This window comes from Pseudopodoces humilis, chromosome 14 (assembly GCF_049639895.1).
Source record: "Pseudopodoces humilis isolate 2021_Gansu_Grassland_sample_001 chromosome 14, ASM4963989v1, whole genome shotgun sequence".
In the NCBI taxonomy this organism is placed as follows: domain Eukaryota; kingdom Metazoa; phylum Chordata; class Aves; order Passeriformes; family Paridae; genus Pseudopodoces; species Pseudopodoces humilis.
This window is the reverse complement of record NC_142213.1, coordinates 3,197,235-3,215,818: the sequence shown is the minus strand read 5'-3', so window position 1 is coordinate 3,215,818 and position 18,584 is coordinate 3,197,235. Positions and strand designations below refer to the sequence as shown.

General features: G+C 49.0%; 1 protein-coding gene across 2 annotated transcripts; it reads left to right on the top strand.

The window, feature by feature from the left end:
- Positions 1 to 255: 255 nt before the first annotated feature.
- KLHL36 (kelch like family member 36) lies at positions 256 to 18,289 on the top strand. Of its 2 annotated transcripts, XM_014257170.2 has the most exons (5): positions 256 to 363; positions 4,171 to 4,252; positions 7,916 to 8,989; positions 9,881 to 10,038; positions 16,282 to 18,289. In XM_014257170.2, exons 2-5 carry the CDS (start codon positions 4,193 to 4,195, stop codon positions 16,835 to 16,837), a joined length of 1,848 nt encoding a protein of 615 aa, XP_014112645.1. In that variant the 5' UTR covers positions 256 to 363; positions 4,171 to 4,192; the 3' UTR covers positions 16,838 to 18,289. The 2 variants fall into 2 exon arrangements, with proteins under 2 accessions (XP_014112645.1, XP_014112646.1); XM_014257171.2 differs by lacking the exon at positions 256 to 363 and having other exon boundaries at positions 3,743 to 4,252; positions 16,212 to 16,650.
- Positions 18,290 to 18,584: the final 295 nt, after the last annotated feature.

Sequence of the window (18,584 nt, the reverse complement as noted above, 5' to 3'; positions counted from 1 at the left end):
AGCCGAGCCGAGCCGAGCCGAGCCGAGCCGAGCCCCGCGATCCGCGATCCCGCCCCCGCCGCCGCCGCCGCCAATGGCTCTGCCGGGCCCGGCCCTGCCCCTCCCGGCGCGGGGGGCCCGCGGTGATGCAATAGCCCGGGGACGGGGGCGCGGGGCCGCGGGGCTCGGCCCGGCCCGGCTCCGGCTCGCCGCGGGGATGCTTCTCCCGGGCGCCGCTGTGCCGGCAGCCCCCCGATGCTGCGGCAGCCGCTGAGGGCCGGGAGGAGGAAGGAGGCAGAGGCGGCGCCCGGGATGGAGGAGCCGGCGGCGCGGCGGGGCCGGGGGCCGGGCCGGGAGCACGGGAGGTAGCGCGGAGCGGAGCAGGTGAGCGGGGGGCGAGGGCTGGGGATGGGGCTCGGGGCTGTGCCGGGGCCGCGGAGCATCACCCGCATCCCGGCCCCGGCCCGGAGGGCGGCCCCGGCCTCGAGCGGCGGCTCCGGGGTGACTTTGGGTGCTGACAGCCGCTGCGGGCGGGCGGGCGCTGGGGCCCGGCTGTGTGTCTGTCTGTCTGTCTGTCTATCTCTCTGTCTGTGCGTCTGTCTGTGTGTGAGCGTGGCCGTGTCTGCGTGCGAGCGGCTCGGCCCGTTCCAATGCGGCGATCTCCCCCTGCCGGGCTCCCGGCGCTGCCCGGGAACAATCCCGCACCTCCGCGGGTCCCTGCGCTCCGGGAGATGAGGCTGGGAGGCACAGGCTGCCTGGGAGGCTGCGCTTCAGCCCCACACAAACAGACACAGCTCCCTGCTTTGCAGAATCGGACTGGAAATGAACAGCGCCGGGTGATGTCGTGCCCTAGGACTGGAGTTTTACAAGCCAGTCCTTGCGCATTTTAGTGGGTTTCTACCCAAAAACCGTGGGGCTGGGTTTGCAGTTTAATAAAAGCTGTTATGATAAAAAAGTATCACATTTTGTTTATTTTAAAGTTTGCGGGGGATGATCGATGCTTGTTTCACATCGGTGCTGTCCGTGTGAGCAGTAGCATTACAGACATCTCAAGGAGCAAGGCCTCCAGAGCCAGTCCTCACTGCCAGGGACCCTTTAGTGCCACAAAGGCCAGTCCTGCCCGCAGCTCCTTCCCGCTGCATCCCCGGCCCTGGGTGACGCCGGGCTCCCGGAGTGCCCAACACGGCCATTGCTGCAGTGCATCTCTGATTCGATGAGGTCATAGGGAACAGGGAAATATTTCTGAAGTCGGTACAAGTGTAGGACACTGGGTGAATCACACTCAGTATCTGTAGGCTGCAGGCTGTAGATGATAATATAATTACACATTAATATTTCTGGATTTATATTGATTTTCTTTGCTTTTAGGAAGAGTTTCATTTTTCAAAAGCCTTTATGCTGACCATTATCTGCTCATAAATGTATTTTTTGTAGTCTGCATTTATCCACTGGCACTTGCTGCAGTTTATACCTGTAACGCTGCTGCTTGTCCTTGTCCTTGTCCCTTCAGTCCCTGATCCTCAGCTCCTGATGTTTCCTAGAGCAGAGGTGGGTGACTCCAAAGTCATCCCCTTAGGAGGAGAGAACCTCATCCTTATGCAGGTCTCTGTGACCCAGTGGCTGGAGAATTAATTCTCTTAATTAGGGACTTCATGCCTCTTTTCACTGCCAGATCCAAACATCAGAAATGCACATATTCCTTGTGGGACCAAACCTCTTCTCTTTGCTTCTCTGTCTTGTCTTTCTCACTTTTGCATGGATTTTTTTTTTTTTTTTTTTTTTTTAATGCATGGAGGGATAAGTATTGTGCTCATTTTCACCAGCCTGTAATGACTTAGTGAACTCTGATTTGCTTTTCATATGGCAATTCTGAGACCTCCAGAACATGGGGCTTTTCATCCTGCCAGGAAGATGTGACTGGCCTGGCAGAAATACCTGTCCATGTCACAGGAGTCCTTGGAGAGGAAGCACAAGAGGAAGTAAGGACTTATGGACCTCCTCAAAAAAACCATCTCCAGCAGGCATGAAGTCCTGGGAGTCTGAGCTGACCTTCAGCTGTCTAGACTGTACCATGAGGTTCAGGAAGGGTCTTCAGAGTATTTGGAGGGAGCTGAGCAAACAGGATGGTTCTGCACAGCCACGGGCAGAGCCCATAACATTCTCTTTATCTTAAAACACACCCCTGCAAGTCCCTTGTCCCTTTGTCTCTTTGCCATCTTCCCCTCTTTTTGCTTCTTCTCCAATCTTTCTATATGCCCATCCCATTCCTGCTTCTCCATCCCTGTCTTTTCTGTGCAGGAGCAGAGAAAGGAATGGAGAGAACAATGCTCTCCTTCAGGAAGAGGCTGCTCTGAATTTTCATGTTACAGTTGGCATTGGGGTTGTCAATTTACAGATTACAGTTAGCACTGGAGTTGTTAATTTACAGATCACAGCATTTGGATTGTCTTTAAGTCACAGTTGACATTGGGGCTGGCAGCAAAGTGGGATTTCACTCAGACAGTTGAGGGCCTTTACCCAGGTCCTGATAGTCACAAGGGCTGCAGGAGAGACCTGGCAAAGCCACTTTTCATCTCCAGACTCAATAATCAGTTGAGTACAGATGAGTACAAGCCCATCATCCCCTGTGGTTTCCTGTTCCTGGAGTTGCCTGGGTGCTGCTGCCCCAGCACTGGAGCCCTGCCTGCAGTGGAGGGTGGCTGGGGCAGGTGGGGGTGCTGGCACCAGGCAGCCGTGGTGTCACACCCTGCACATCATCCTCTGCCAGCCACAGCAGCCCTGTCACCACCTGGGACACGTGTCCAAGCTGGGCTGTCCTTGGTGAGAGCAGCTGGAGCCTGGACACACACCCAGCCTCCTGCTGTCCTGGCCAGCACCTGGAGGAGACCCAGGAGTGCTGGGTTAGCAAAGGGCTTTTTCCCTTGGAGTGCTGTGGGACGGGGGCTATTGCACTGAAACTGGACCCAGTGGGTCTGTGCAGTGCCTTTGCTTCTGATTTTCCCCCCGAAGCAGGGAACCTTCAGTCTGCTGCTCTCCATGGAAGGATTCTTAATTTTAGTTTTCCTGGGCTGTAATGGGTGAGGGAAGGTCCCACAGAAGCAGGGAAAGCCCCAGTGGGGAGGTGAACTCCCGAGGTCAGGTAGTTTCATGCCAGGTAAGCAAGAGGAGATGCTGATGGGGTTTCTGGCTGCACCTCCCGCACCCACTGCACAGTTCATCACCTCTGTACAAACCAAACACGCCGCGTTCCCTGCAGCCAATGCCCCTGGCACGGGTGCCAATGTCTGCCTGGCCTCAGGGCCTGCCAGCACCATCCCTGAGCCGGCAGGAACAGCACCGAGGGGTCCGAGCATCCCGGGACAGGGAACAGCCTGGAGCTCCCGGGATGTGCTGTCCGTGCATCCCGGGCCAAGGAATAGCCCCGAGCTCCCGGGACGTGCTCTCCGTGCATCCCGGGGCAGGGAACAGCCTGGAGCTCCCGGGATGTGTCCGAGCATCCCGGGACGGGGAAGAGCCCGGAGCTCCTGGGATGTGCTGTCCGTGCTTCCCGGGACAGGGAATAGCCCCGAGCATCCCGGGACAGGGAACAGCCCCGAGCATCCCGGGATGTGCCCTCCGTGTATCCCAGGGCAGAAAACAGCCCGGAGCTCCCGGGATGTGTCCGAGCATCCCCGCCCCGGTGCCTCCCCCGCCGCTCCCGGCCCCGCTGCGGTCCCGCCCCGCTCGGGTCCCGCCCCGCCGGCATTTCCTGCCCCGGGCGCGGGGCGAGGGGCGGCTGCAGCCTCCAGGAATTTGTCACCGCTTTGTTTCCCTCGCTGTTTTCCGCCCGGATTTTTTCCCCGCGGTCGATGCAGCCGCCGGAGCGGGGCCGGGGCCGGTGGGTCACCGCGGCCGGGGGGCTCCGGCCGGCCCCGGGCAGCGCTCCACCGGGAGCCAGCGCCGACTCCGGAGCTGCCTCCGCTACCGGGGCTGGGCTGGGCTGTGCCCAACTTGTTGACACCACCGACCTTTGACAACACCGGGGAAGACCACCGAGGAGGGAAAAATAATATTTTTTAACTGGGACATTTCCAAGGGGCGGATCAGCACGTGCCGGGCCGGGAATTGCGCTCCGTGCTCAGCACAAGATGCGTGCGAGCGCTCAGGAGGGGCTGGCGAGCTGCTGAACATCTCCCTGTGCCTTTGTTGCAGAAGTGCTGCGGATCGGGCGGTCATGGAGGGAACCCGGCAGAGCAGGATCTGCCGCCCGCACAAGATTAGTGAATCCTCGAAGGTTCGTACGATTTGTGTCGCCTACCAAAAAAATCCCGCTGCGGAAAGCGTGGTGAGGGGTAGAGGGTGTCCTTTGGGCGGACTGGTTTGGGGGAATGGGAGTACTCTGAGCTTTTGAAAAGAGGGATGGAAATGGTGGTTTACCTGCTCAAGTATTTTTGGTAGAAGTTGCTGCCTAGTGATTAAGGGAAAAAAAGGAAAAGCAGCAGCAAATGGGCTTCTGCTCATCATGACTCATAACTAAGAAACCCACATCATTGCAGCACAGTAGTTTCTCTATACTAAAAATTCAGTTATGAAATGTGATGTGTTTATTTTTCAAACCAATCCGTGTCGTAAAATCCAGCAAAGCTGGGATTACTCTTTAGAGTCAGTCTTGGTTTTGTACAAGATGGGAGTCTTGATCCTGCCAATTGTGGTGAGCCCAGTGAACTCACAGAACCTGGGTTGCTTCCTTAGGTTTGTGGGGTTTTATTTTCTTTGTATCAAATCTGTTCACACAAATACATTGTTTTTATTTGTGAATTCACGGAAATCCATCTCGGTCAGCTCTTTATGCAGGTCCTCAGGATGATTTAGAAGATGTTAAAAGCAGCTGTAATTATTATGCTTACTTTGTTTCATGCCAGTGCAAGCTGCTTTTGTGCTGTAGTTACAGGAACTGCAGAACAGGTACCTTGTAATACCAGAAAAAAGAGCTGGAAAAGGGAAACTTTTCAGTGCTTTCATCTGTTTTACCAAAGCTGAATGAGCCAGATCTCATTTTCTTTTGCACCATTGATGAGCAGCAGGGCTGCATTAACAGTCTGAGAGAAATTAGATCTTTGAATTCAAGAGAAGACAAAATTCTGCTCTAACACAATTGATGAAAGATAAATAGGACTAATTTTTAAATGCATCCCTACCAATATAATCTTTCCCTCAATGCTGATCCAGTCTGCCACTTAAATGGTTTAGTCTGAATGTAATGATAATTTATCACATTAAAAATTAATTAACTTGACAGCATTGTTTTATTTGCTTGCTTAGACGGCAGCTGTCACTATCTGTTAAACTTAGAATTACTGGATAATGCAAAGGCTGTTCTACAGAATATAAATAGCTTGAGAAAGATGTTCAAGTTCAGTGTGAAATTAGTCCTGCTTTTGAAATGTGCAGCTCTCAGCTCCTGTATCTTGCTCCCTGAATGAATGAGCTTGCCAAGTGGCTGAAATAATTTGCTGTGTTCCGAGTGCCTCCAGTGCAGCGTGGAATGGGTTGATTCCTGATTCCTGGAGCAGCAGCAGTTCCACATGGCAACAAGGATTTCAGGAGTGCGAGTTGCCAGGCGTATCTGAGGGCAGGATTACGCTGCTGACTCAACATCCAGCTCAGCAGAGAGGGATCTCTGGCAAATCTTATATTCCACTGTAATCTTGTTATGCATGATGGTGGTATTAGGGAATATTAGAGAGAAATGATCAGCCAGCTCCCAGGGATGAGAGGGAGGATGGGTTTGCTTCAATCCAAGGATTCGGTTCATTCCTATTCCTCGTGAATCCTGGGGAGAGGGTGCTGTAAGTTATTTCTTGTCATATTCATCTGCCACCCTCAACTACCCCTGAATACAGATGCCACGAAAGTGTGGTTTATCCTTTGCCATATTTATTCTTCTCTCTCTCTCTTCCACCCCTTGGTTTCTGCTTAGGCTCCTGTACAATATCAGCTTTTCCCAACCTCAAGAAAAGGCAGATAAAAAGCTTTACAGTCCTTAAACACCCTTTTTTTTTTTTTCTTTTTTTTTTTTTCCTCTTACAGATCTCTGTCAGTTTTATTCCTCAGTGGAAGCCACTTTGTTGTCTATGCCATAGATCCCTTTTTAAGTTCAGAGGTGTGATGAATATAAGGCAAATTAAAGAGTTTTGATCCAGAAACCTTTTAATTATTGAAGCCTCTTGCCTTAGACTGGTTTAACTCTGCACACTTGAATGTTCAGAGCCATTCCAACAGCAGGATTTTTGGCAGCTTGGCCTCCATTGTTTAGAAAAGAACATAAGGAAATAAAGAGAATCTGCTGGGATGTTACACTAAGAGCAGCACATTTGGTTGTTAATTTTGGTCTCAAAAAACCTTCTTGCACATTTGATAGTTAATTTGGGTCTCAAAAAGCCCTCTTGGCTCTAAGAATCAAACCTTTTCCACCCAGGTGGGTAGAGGAGGTCCCGCTGTGGTTTAACCAAGGCAGTAATGGAGTTTTCAGACTGCTGTGATGATGTGCTCTCTGCTTGGGCAGCCAGGGGAGCCACAGGTAATTAGGATTTCTAGGAGAAGCAGCAGTTTGGTGGTGAAGGGAAGGGGGAGTGTCTGGGAGGACTGAAGAGACCTCAGGTCACCTGTGTGACCTTTTCAGGTGTCACCTCTGGGAACGCAGCCTGGGGGTTTAGGAGAGGGCAAGACTCAGACAGGCAGGATTGTTCAAAGCTGCCTTAGGTAGGATACAGGGATGTGCTTCCATTCCACCCCTTCTCACTCCTCTTACAAGTTCTTGCAGGTTCTTTCTGCCTGGTTTGAATTTGGTAATTAAAGTATTTGGTATTTGCATTTACCTTAACCTGGCTTTTATTAAGAGACATCACAAGGTACCTGAGTGTGCCATCACACATTAAATTCCTCCAGAAGATGGTCCTAAAACTTCACTTGACATCCTGGACTGAGCAGCAGTGTTCAGTTCATGTTCTGCAGGACATTTGAGGCGTAACAAAACATTTCCATCTTGGTTCATCCTAAGGCTGGTGACATGAGTCTGTGAGAAAAGAGGCACAAGCTAGTCACCTCAAAAGCTCAGCCACAAGTCCAAAGGCGGTGCTTAGAATGTGAGGACCAGAGAGATCCCAGAAGGGCACTTAATGGATGTGTCCTGAGGGCATTTTCCCTTTTCTTTAAAAGAAAAATATCTGCTCCTATTCATTTAAACAAAACCTACCTCAGCTTCTGGAAGTGAGGAGAAGCCTTGTGGGAATCAGTTCTCCACATGTGTGGCTTTGCACATAAATAAACAGCTATTACTTCTGAGTGCAGTGTGTGTGCCTGGAATAATGTGGGAAGAAAGAGAGGGATTTTACCCTAACAAGCTTAGAAATGCAGAGTTCTGGAAAGATTTAAGAGGGGGTAGCTGTCAAGCAAGCAGTAACCCAAACAATACATGAGCTGAATGAAAATTCAGAGTACTGCTGCGTGTGTGTCTCCCACTCCAAATGCTCTGTGAGTAGTTTAGCTGGGAGAGCTCTGTAAGGAGTCATTTGGGGGACAAGGAAGAAAGGAAATGTCAGCAAGATGTCTCTGAGACAATGAGTGGAAGAGTTTCAGAAAACTGTGCCTGTATAACTCATCAGGGAGGAGGTTTCAGTGCAGCATTGTGGGGGAAGGAAGAGTAAATTATAAAAGAAGGGGAGTAGGAAGCAGTAAAAGTTTCCATAGGCCTTTCAAAGTGAAGGTGAGGAGCTCAGGCTTGTACTGTGTCACTTGCCAACTATTCCATGTCAGAATTTATTATAAATGCGAATGAGAAACACCAAAAAAAGCTGTCTCTGACTTATGTATGACTGCACCTAGTGGGAAAACACATTCCACTGTGAACTGATCTCGGTGGAGGTGCCACCTGCCTGAAGCTGTTTGTGTTTTCCAGGTGTACAGGTGGGATGACCACTCCAGTCTGGTTTTGCAGAGCCTGAACGAGCAGAGGCACCGAGGCCTGTTCTGCGACATCGTGCTGGTGGTGGATGAGCAGAGAGTCCCGGCCCACCGGAACCTCCTGGCCGTGTGCAGTGACTACTTCAACTCCATGTTCACCATCGGCATGAGGGAGGCCCACCAGAAGGAGGTGGAGCTTTTTGGAGCCTCCTACATCGGCCTCAAGGCCGTGGTGGATTTCCTGTATGGCAGTGAGCTGTCTCTGGATGGAGGGAACATCGACTACGTGCTCGAGACAGCTCACCTGCTGCAGATCTGGAAGGTGGTCGACTTCTGCTGTGAGTACCTGGAGAACGAAGTCAGCGAGGAGAATTACCTGTACCTGCAGGAGCTGGCCTCCATCTACAACCTGAAGCGCCTTGACTCCTACATCGACTCCTTCATCCTGCAGAACTTCGGCACGCTGTCCTTCACCCCGGACTTCCTGCAGAACATTTCCTTGCAGAAGCTGTGCCAGTACCTGGACAGCAGCGACGTGCAGCAGGAGTGCGAGCATGACCTGCTGCAGGCCGCCCTGCAGTGGCTCACGCAGTACCCGGAGCGGGAGAACGAGGCTTACCAGGTGCTGGACAACATCCACTTCCCCTTGATCCCCAAGAGCGACCTCCTGCACCGAGTGAAGCCTGCCGTGTGCTCGCTGCTGCCCAAGGAAGCCAACTGCGAGGGCTTCATCGAGGAGGCAGTGAACTACCACAACAACGTGACGGCGCAGCCGGTGCTGCAGACCAAGCGCACGGCCCTGCGCACCTGCGAGGAGCGGCTGCTCTTCGTGGGCGGGGAGGTGTCGGAGCGCTGCCTGGAGCTCTGCGATGACACCTGCTTCCTGGACACCAGGAAGGGACAGTGGGTGGCAGAAACCCCTCTGCCAGCCCGGCGGAGTCACCACTGTGTCGCGGTCTTGGGAGGTTTCATCTTCATAGCCGGGGGCAGCTTTTCCCGGGACAATGGAGGGGATGCGGCATCAAATCTCCTATATAGGTATGATCCCCGCTGTAACCAGTGGATAAAGGTGAGACTTGAGCTGTATTATTTCTCTGTTCAAAGTCCTTAATGTTTAGAGTGTTTTCTCCTTTTCTGGTGGAAGGACGGGGCTTGTTAGAATAGTCAACATGGCAGCACTTCCAAATGAAAAGTCAAGTTGGTTAAGTTGAAGCAGCTAGTTGAGTCCTTTGTGGGAATGCTTAAATTGCACAAAGAGCAAAAAGAGTTTGGGGCAGATATTCACCTTCATTTGGGATTTGGGCATCTCACCTGAGAAATTCCTGATCAGCATCTGCCCTCAATTCTTTAGATTACTTCTGGGAATAATTCTGGAATGGACTCAGATGTGATTGCTTGGTTCATCTTCCTCAAGCAGTACTACATATAAACCAAAAATGGGTGTGATGTAAAATGGAAATGTCTCTGACAATTGTCAAGTGTCTCTGAGCTAAGTGTCCCTTAGAACAAGCTTTTTGCTCCCAGTCCTGCCACAAAACCCTTCATCTGTGTGGGTTGCTGTATCAGCCACTCCTTGTTCCTTTATAGACCAGTCATGGTCCCTATATGGACCAGTTATGGTTTCCATATGAGCCAGCCATGATTCCTCTATGAATCAGTCATCCTGGATGGTTCACTTGTGGTTTTCAATGATTCCAATACCTGTTCTTGCAGACTTTGGGAAGGAGTTCCTATAAACACAAGTGTTTATAGAGTAACCTGTCTCTTAGGTGTTTCCTGTTTTCCCCCGTTTTGAAAATGGATGCTACTGCAGAAAAACAGAAGTGTTTTATGAATGTAATGGTCAAAACCAAAATCTCTCCTTATCAAATCAAAGGGGAAGGAGCAACTGCCCCGTAGTCCCTCAAGTCCTTTGCTTACCAGACACTGGAAGATGCCAGCAGGTTATTTTCTTTGCCAGGTTGCCTCCATGAGACAGCGACGAGTAGATTTCTACCTGGGAGCGATCACTGACATGCTGGTGGCTGTTGGTGGCAGGAATGAGAACGGGGCCCTGTCTTCAGTTGAGACCTACAGCCCTCAGAAGGACTCCTGGACCTACATAGCAGGACTGCCCAGGTAACTGAGCTGTTTGGAAGCTCCCCTGTGTTTGAAGAGGGGTAACAGAGGGAGCTTGTGTGATTTTAGCTGATGAATGGGAGCCCTGGAAGGGAGGGAAGGGGATGTAAAACCAGTGTGGCATCAGCCATCTCAAACCACAGCAGCAGCTGGGATTTGAGCAGGCAGCATGTGCCTCCTGTCAGTGAGGTTTTCATTTTCATCCCAAGGTGCATCTGGAGGATGGGAGGGAGAGCTCTGATCATTTCATTCTACAATTCTTAAAAAGCTTTTCCTGAGGCCATTTGGAGTTGAATATTTTCAGAAGCACTTTTCACATCTTGGCCAAAGGGGTTTGTCATTTCTTTGGCCTTACTTTGCCACCTTGGTGTGATGGTTTTCCTTCCAGGGTGTTTCTCTATGTTGGGCTGCTCGGGTTGGCTGTCACAGCTAAACACAATTACCTGTATTGCAAATACAGAACCCTGGCAAATGTGAGCTCTCTCTCCCTCTGTCTGAGTTAAAACTTGGCTCTTCTGCTTTTGAGAGGTTTAATCCCTGCAGCTCTTGTGGTAACAGACAGGGCATTTCTGTGTCTTGAGTCGACGTCAGAGCAGTGACTTTGTAAGGACAGCACTTCTTTGCTAGCAGTGACTCCGATTTGATGTCTCACATTTGTGGGAATCACAGGGACTCTGGCTGTGGGGATGGTGTTTCTGTGATGTCTGAAACCTCAGCAGCAGTGCTGGCTTTCCTGGTGCCATCACAGAGCAGGCTCCTGCAGTTTGGTTTGAGAGTTCAGGGTTTTTCCCTGGTCCCTGAGCTGCAGAGCTGCAGAGCCAGAGGCAGCCACTGAAGGCACAGGAGCCTGTTGACCAATTCTATTTTGGGCAGGTGCTGCAATGCAAGGCTGATCCAGGCCAACAGCTGGGCTCGAGTGCTCTTCACAAGCAGGATGCTTTTTTATTTCTGCTCACACAGGCAGATCCAGCCTATGATCCAGGGGCTAAACACCACAGCCCTTCCTGGGAAGCTGTGTAGGAGAGTATCTTCAGGTTCTAAATCCTTCTGTTAACTGGGGACACCTGGGAGGTGAATCCTCTATGGATATTTTTGCTCATAAATGATCCTGGGGAAGTTCACATGGGTGAACTTAATCCACCCAGACTCTCTAAGAAGGGGCAGTTTGTCTGCATATTTCAGCTGCTACCTGTGTGCTGGCTTTGGGAATTCTGCAGCTGCAGTATTTAAAGTGAACCTTAACTTGTGAGTGTTAATTTTTTATTAGATTGCCTGGCATGTCTGCTTTGACAAGGCAAAAGTCACCCGTCAGGAGACAGACCCCTCTTACACTGTGGGGAGTAGGATGAATTATTCCTGCACCCAAAGAAATGATTCTGCATCCTCTCTTCCTGTTGCTCTGTCCTTGTGTCAGCTCACCCTGTGTAGTGAACTAGACAGCCTCACACTTTTCCATGCAGCTGCTGTTTTGCACGTTGAAGAGTCTGGAGTTACATCTTAGTGGACTTGGCACCTTTGGATTTTTTGTCTTTTCAGCTCTTTTTTTTCCATTTAGTGCTGGGCAGTGATTTATTTGTGTGTTTCTGCACAGAAGGAATAAGGCAAAAAGAACTTTATGCAGGTTGCAAAAGGAGGTGAGCAACCTTTCCAACACACATCCACTGCTTGAGCTGGGTGAGCAGTGGCTCTGGCAGATTTGGGGCTGCTGAAGCCCTTCCTTAAGGTACTTCAGATCGGAGCAAATCCAGAGGAGGCACCAGGATGATCAGAGAGGTGGAATACCTCTCCTAAGAGGAAAGGCTTGTAGAATTGGGATTGTTCAATCTGGAAAAGGAAAGCTTCACTGTGACCCAAGTGTGGCACTCCAGTGCCTGAAGAGAGCGCATAGGAAAAGTGGAGAGAGACTCTACAAGAGTCTGGAGTGCCAGGATGAGGGGGAGTGGCTTCCCACGGGCAGAGGGCAGGATTAGATCAGATATTACGAAAACATTCTTTGCTCTGAGATGGTAAAGCCCTGTCAGAGGAGGAAGGATGAGAGAGGATTCTGTGACCCATTTAAGACTAAAAACATTTTAGCTACAGTTCCTGCTGCCTGCTCCAATCTTCCCTTCAGCATACTCCTCATCTGATCTGTTTTCCTCCTGACCACATGGTTTTGTTCCTCAAACAGATTTAAGTTCTTGTTTCCCTCAAATAACATCTCCCCCGGCCCTATTCTAGCAGAAAGACTTTCCATGTAGAGGAAACCAGAAGCTCCAGTCCTCTGCTTCCTGATTGCCTGATCAGACAATGTATCCCAACAAAACCACCTATTTTCCTGAGTTTTTCTGTCTTCTTCCCTCTGAAGAGAACACATGCAGGTGTTTTGGTCCTCTTGGGAGCATGACCACCAGAAGCAGGCTTTCTTGGTGCCATTCCTGACTGCCCCAAGCCAGCAACTGCCTGGAATCCTGTTCCCTGGAGTGACAGGCTCATGTTGAGGTCATTCGGGGGTGTGGGTTTGTGTTGTTCGACTGGAGCTGTTTGGGGTGGGACACTCAGAGGTTGTTTGTTGAAGCTCTGATGCTGAACATCCAGAAAATGGGTTGGTTTTGGTGCTTCCCAAGGGTTAGAGCTTGGCACACGTGTGGAGATTTGCAGGGGGAAGGCAGTGGCTGTGTCCTTGAGCACACATGCCAGCACCAAATCCCGTGTCCATGCTGCTGTTCGCAGTCTCGCTCCTCTAAGGAGGAGCTTTACAGGCTCTTCTTTATCTCCTCTTACCCCGTCTCATTCCCACCCTATATGGTCAAAACAACAAGTTGTTTTCCCTAAGCACTTTCTTGGAAGGAGCTGAGCTGTTTTGACGGAGCTAAGGCTGTCTTGCTGGAGAAGCAAATAGAGTCTCAGGGCAGAGGCTTTGCGGGGAAAACTTCAGCCAAGTTGTCTAAAGGGTGGACCTGGTCCAAGCCTGCTAGAAGGGAATTCATTTTGCCTGACGCTCATTAGGGTCCTTGGTTGTGGGATACCTTTCCCTTTCTTCAGAGAGGTCCTATATTTTTGGCCCCATTTCCCAGAAACTGGGAGCAGTTTCTGTCATAGTTTCTAGCCCGGCAGGGAGCAGCGGTGGCTGATGAGCTTGGCAGAGCAGGAGGAGGGGCAGTGTGTTCTCATCCTGAGCAGACCATGAAAAGGTCTGCTGCAGACAGCAGTGAAATTAATTGAGTGGCCCTAGGTAAAAGTTTGGCAGAACAACTGAAAGCTGTTGTGTGAGGAGCTGTTGGAACAGGTTGGGGAGTGATGGTATCTGCTCTGCCGGTTGGGTCATGAATGATCTTGCAGGGCTACAACAGGTGGACATCGAGATTCAGAGCAACCACAGCTCACCTGGACTTTGGTTGGAGTAGGGGATTCCCAAAGCTTTATTGAATTCTGTGGTCTTCTGTCTCGGACAGTAAATGGTAGGTTTTCTAGCATCTGAATGGTGTTACTGGGTCAGGAACTAATTTTTCAGCACTGTATCTGGGTTAAGGCATTCAAAATCAGCACCAGGCTCCAGTAAATGTTAAAATCAAATCTCCTTTCTCTTAATGCCTCAGCTTTTTTCTGGCCACTCCTGCAGATAACACTGCCAAAATGCTCAATGCTCTCTGTTGGAGGATGTCTGAACCCATTTTATTGATGTGCCTGTTCTTTTGAGCATTTAGAAATGCCCCTCTCTCAATCACAGGGCTTGTAGAAAGGATTTGTATTGATTTGTTTCAATTTATGCATCTATTTCATGCAGTTCCTATGAAAGTGATGCTATTTTGGATGAGCTTTCAGAAGTGAGGCAAAGTGAAACACCTCTGGTGTATTTCAGCAGGTAATTGTCCTATACTGGACAATAACAAATCAATGGTCGATTTGGTGCTTCAGATCTGATTGTTTCTGTCAAACCATTCTCTCTCTCAGCTGTTGCTGTTCCCTGGACACAGACACTGACTGAGGCAAAAGAACCAGATCAGTGCTTTTTCTGCAGCTGCCTGTGCTGGGCTGCATGCCTGTGCTTGAGAGACAATGGATATTGCTTGCTTACCTGTACAGAACACCAGAGTAGGAGAATATTTAACCTACTTCTCCAAGAGCCAGGCAAGTTTTTATTAACTTAGGGTCATTTTTTCTCTGGATGGTGAATGCAGTGTGGTTGCCAACAGCAGTGCAGTAACACCAGGCTCTGGGGTGGATTCGATGTCCTCGTGTTGTCCTCTTCCTGACTCCTCCAAACTCCCTGGTACAGCACAGCCTCCAGGCAGCTTGGTTTCATGTGGGTTTAAAGTCTGCTGCAGCTTGAAATGAACTGAACTCAAGCTGTCCATCCCATCCCCAGACTGAACATTTTTAAACCCATTCCTGTGCATGCAGAGAAATGCAGGCTCTGACAAGCAGCCCAGGAGCCACTGGAGATGGACAGTCTTGGTTGTTGTCTGGAAGAGACCTCGAACAAGGAGCAGCATCTCTGGCCGCTTCATCTACCATGGTATTTCTATCAGGGGTGAAAGCCAGGGTTCATGTGCTCAAGGTACATCGTGTCCACCAGAAGCACTGAGCGTGAATTAACTGCTTCTATCACGAGGCACACTGAGAGCTGTGGAAATTTTGAGTTGCCTTTCTGGATAAAGTCCGTAACCGTACCAAAGTTCTCTCCTTTTTAATTCCTGTCTTTTCCCTGAGAGGCCAAGAAGCAGAACAGCTGTGAAGTCACCTCTGTAAGATCTCCAGGCCTGATGCTCCAGCCCCCGTTGTTGAAGAGACTGTCCTGGTCACTCAGCACTGTCAGCCCAAGCGTGCCAGGGATTTTTCTGTTTCTTGTAGCAGGAACCTATTAAAATATCTGATTCAGACGGGGATCAGAGGTTTCGGTAGGCATCTAGAATAATAACCACCTTTTAGCTCGTCTCAGAAGTGTTGTGCTTTCAGGGTAAATGTGGGGTTTCTTTTCTAGTCCATCTTTTCCCTTGGCACAGAAGTGCTGGCACTCAGGTGTGTGGAAGATGTTCTGATAGCATTTGTGTGGCTCAGAGAAACCATTAGCTGGCAAAATAAAAACAGCTCAAGGTTCTCTCCATAGAGAGCTCCAGCGTGTTCAGGCACAGTTCAAAGGCTAAAGCAATGCTAACGGAGTTTTGTCTGCCGTGGAGGTTGCGTTGTCTCGAGTGCCCGACTACAAAGGATGGTGGTAGAGGCAGTGTGATGAGTACACTGCTCTGTGCCCTGTGGGTATTGAATCGTTCGGGCTCCTTGTGAGAACCAATTTGCTGTGCTGCTGCTGCATCTTTTGACAAGCCAATTCCCCCAGAAGAGGAAAAAAAGATGTGCAGGAACGATATGTTGAAAGCAGCTGATGCTGTTCATCACCTTGGCTGTCCGCTTCTGAGAGCTCAGAGGGGTTTGGTCAGGAATAGCCTAGTGTGAAATTAAGAACAGCCTGGAGATTTAGGTTTGTAGTGGCTTTATTATAGATGATCAAAGGGGGTTTCTCTCTGCCCTGTGGATGCAGCATGTATGGTGTTGCTTCTACCATCTCATTTTCTCTTACTTCACCATGATCTGTGATGGACTGGGGTCTGCTGCCTTGTCCTGGGGTGACCAAAGAAGTTCCCACCTGTAGGGCAGCGGTGGTAGAGCAGACAGGTGGTTCATGTAAAGGACACTGCCTGTGTTGGGACTGCAGGTGAACCGGACAGAGAGTGCCCGTGGGCAAGAGATGTGACCAGTGACCCTGAAGCTGTGCAAGGGCAAGGCAGCAGCAGTTTTCTTGTTGGTTTCTCTTGGTTTATCCCTACTGGTAAGTCTGAGAGGTGTTATGGTTATTTCACCTTTCTGTCACAGAAACCCTTACTGAGATGTGGATTTTTTCCTTCTCTGGCCCTCTCAGACTGATGCAAGCCAATGGAGCAGGAAAATGGGAGTGAAGGTCATGCCAATAGAGCTGGATGGGCTATTTCTGTTGTGTGACACACTCTAGAGGATGCATTAAAAAGTGATAGTCATACCTTAGCGCTCTGTAGCCACCAGCTATGGAAAGAATGATTTAAAAGTGGTTGTCAGGCTGTGCACTCTGCAGTGCAGGCTCTGGGAAAGAGAGGAGTTACTGGGTAACCGCCAGATCAGGGATTTTTCTGCCTTTAATTACTGTTTATTTGCTTCTTTAGCACAGTCCCTGCTGCATGCTCGTGTATCTTGACAAAATCCATAAGGACTGTTCCTGTTTGCCTGCCCCAGGTTTACCTACGGCCACGCTGGCACAGTCTACAAGGAATTCGTGTACATTTCGGGAGGCCACGATTACCAGATCGGCCCCTACAGAAAGAACCTGCTGTGCTACGATTACCGCACGGACGTGTGGGAGGAGAAGAGGCCCATGATCACTGCCAGGGGCTGGCACAGCATGTGCACCTTGCAGGACAACATCTACTCCATCGGCGGCAGCGACGACAACATCGAGACCATGGCTCGGTTTGACATCCTCAGCGTGGAGTCCTACAGCCCCCAGTGCAACCAGTGGACCAGAGTGGCCCCTCTGCTGCAAGCCAACAGCGAGTCAGGGGTGGCAGTTTGGGAAGGCAAGATTTACATCCTTGGAGGCTACAGCTGGGAGGAAGCTGTCTTCTCCAAAACAGTCCAGGTCTATGATAAGGAGAAAAATAAATGGTGCAAAGGAACGGACTTGCCCAAAGCTATTGCTGGAGTGTCCGCGTGTGTCTGCGCCCTGAAACCCAAAACAGAGGACAAAAAGAAAAAGATAAAAACAAAAAAACATCAAGATCGAGGAAGATGACAACTCCTGGATAGCCACCATTGGATGGTGGACTCCGAAGGGACCTTGTATTTAGACATTTCTATCTAACCTTTATTCCTTTTGTTTTTAAACAGGGTGGGGAGGGCATCTTCTGAAGCCTCAGAAAATGTACACTTGAATGTGGTTTTTGGATTAAACTCACGTTTAAGGTAAAAAAAACAAAAGAAACCAAAAACTCCCCCTCTTGCTGTACAAAGGGTGATGTGGCCAGAGAGGTTCCACTGCTCTCCTGAATGTTAAGGCTTAGGCTTTTCCTTCTGTGGTTCATGGCATTTCCACATACATCGTATTATATCGACGTTTTAAGGAAGTTTTTAAAAACAACTTTTATACTTTTTTATACCACATTTTGCTAACTCAGTCTCTTGTTTGCCATATATTACGTTGTTGACTATAGAGGCTGCTGCTCTGTGCTTGTGACCCCGTTGTTGGCGTCAGGAACTCCTCGTTTGATGATCTTTCTGTGGCTTGGCCAGGACGTGGTGCAGCTGTTGGAGCAGCACTGGCATTCCCAGCATTGTCAGGCAGTCAGCTGGAATTGGGACTATTGTCACAATTCCAGCTTCCCCAGAGCCCAGCTCACCAGCCATGCTCATAAACACGCTTTATTTCAGTGACTGCTGATCTGCTGAGTGGATTTCAAGGGCTTTGGTTTAAAGTTCAGCTGTTGATCATTGCTGTTATTTTTTCCTCAGTCCTCCTCTCCCATCTCCCTTTCCGTGTATTTCAGATTTGCCTTTTCTTCCATCTGGTGTATGTGCAGGTGATATCCTGCTACCCTCATTCTTTTGTCTTTTTTTTTTTTTTTTTCCCCCCCAACTACTTACCTCAACAATTGGAAGAACACTAAGAAAACATTTTTGCACTTAATTTCATTTGAAACTCTGGTAAATCTAAGACCTATTACAAGCACACATGTATTGAAAGAGGTAACAAATTTCTGGAGTGCAAGGAGGTTGTAGGTTGTTTCTTCAATGCTAAGAAAACTAGTTAGAATTAATTTTCTAAAACTCTTTGAGGTTTTTTTGGTGTTTTTTTTAATTTAAAAAAAAGCCTCAGGAGTCAGTCTTTCATTTGCATTAATGGGTTTATTTTAAAGCCTTTGTATACTGCATGAGGTAATGCTTATTCTTTTTTAGCCTAAAAATAAATTTAAAACAAAACCAAAAAAACCAAAATGAAACATTTTGGTTATGACAAACTCATTGACAAGTTTTTGGGGTTATTTTTTTTTAATATCTGAAATCCTTGCTATGTCAACTGACAACTACTTAACTTTTTGGGGACATTTTCATGTGTAAGTATAGAACAAAAATCTCAAAGACTTGCTTTTTTCCTGTTACTGGGTTTCTTGTTACTATATCCCCTCTTTAATGTGTTTATGTATTACACAAATGTCTGAGAACAATAAATCCAGTTTAGAATATTCTATTCATCACAGTCTGATGTCTTGTGTATTGATTTCACTGAGGTTTTCCTTTTTGATAAATTGGAAAAAAATTATCCTGTAATCATTTTTCAGTGAAATTCATAATGGTGGAAGCATTTTAGTAGGAAGGTAAATTTAACAGTATGAAATAAAAATAGAACTTATTTAGATAATTCATCTTTTCTGCATTTTTCTGCCCCAGACAGTCGGAAGAGAGAAGGGGGAATGGCTCCCCACAGCCAAAGGGCAGAGTTAGATGAGATTAGATCTAATCTAATTTCTTAGAAGAAATTCTCC

What these genes read in the sequence shown, in the direction of transcription:
- KLHL36 (XM_014257170.2), top strand. Translation starts at nt 4,193, where the DNA reads ATGGAGGGAACCCGGCAGAGCAGGATCTGCCGCCCGCACAAGATTAGT. An exon ending in GCTGTAACCAGTGGATAAAG is followed by an intron (nt 8,990 to 9,880) that starts GTGAGACTTGAG and finishes TTTCTTTGCCAG; the next exon opens with GTTGCCTCCATGAGACAGCG. An exon ending in TACATAGCAGGACTGCCCAG is followed by an intron (nt 10,039 to 16,281) that starts GTAACTGAGCTG and finishes TGCCTGCCCCAG; the next exon opens with GTTTACCTACGGCCACGCTG.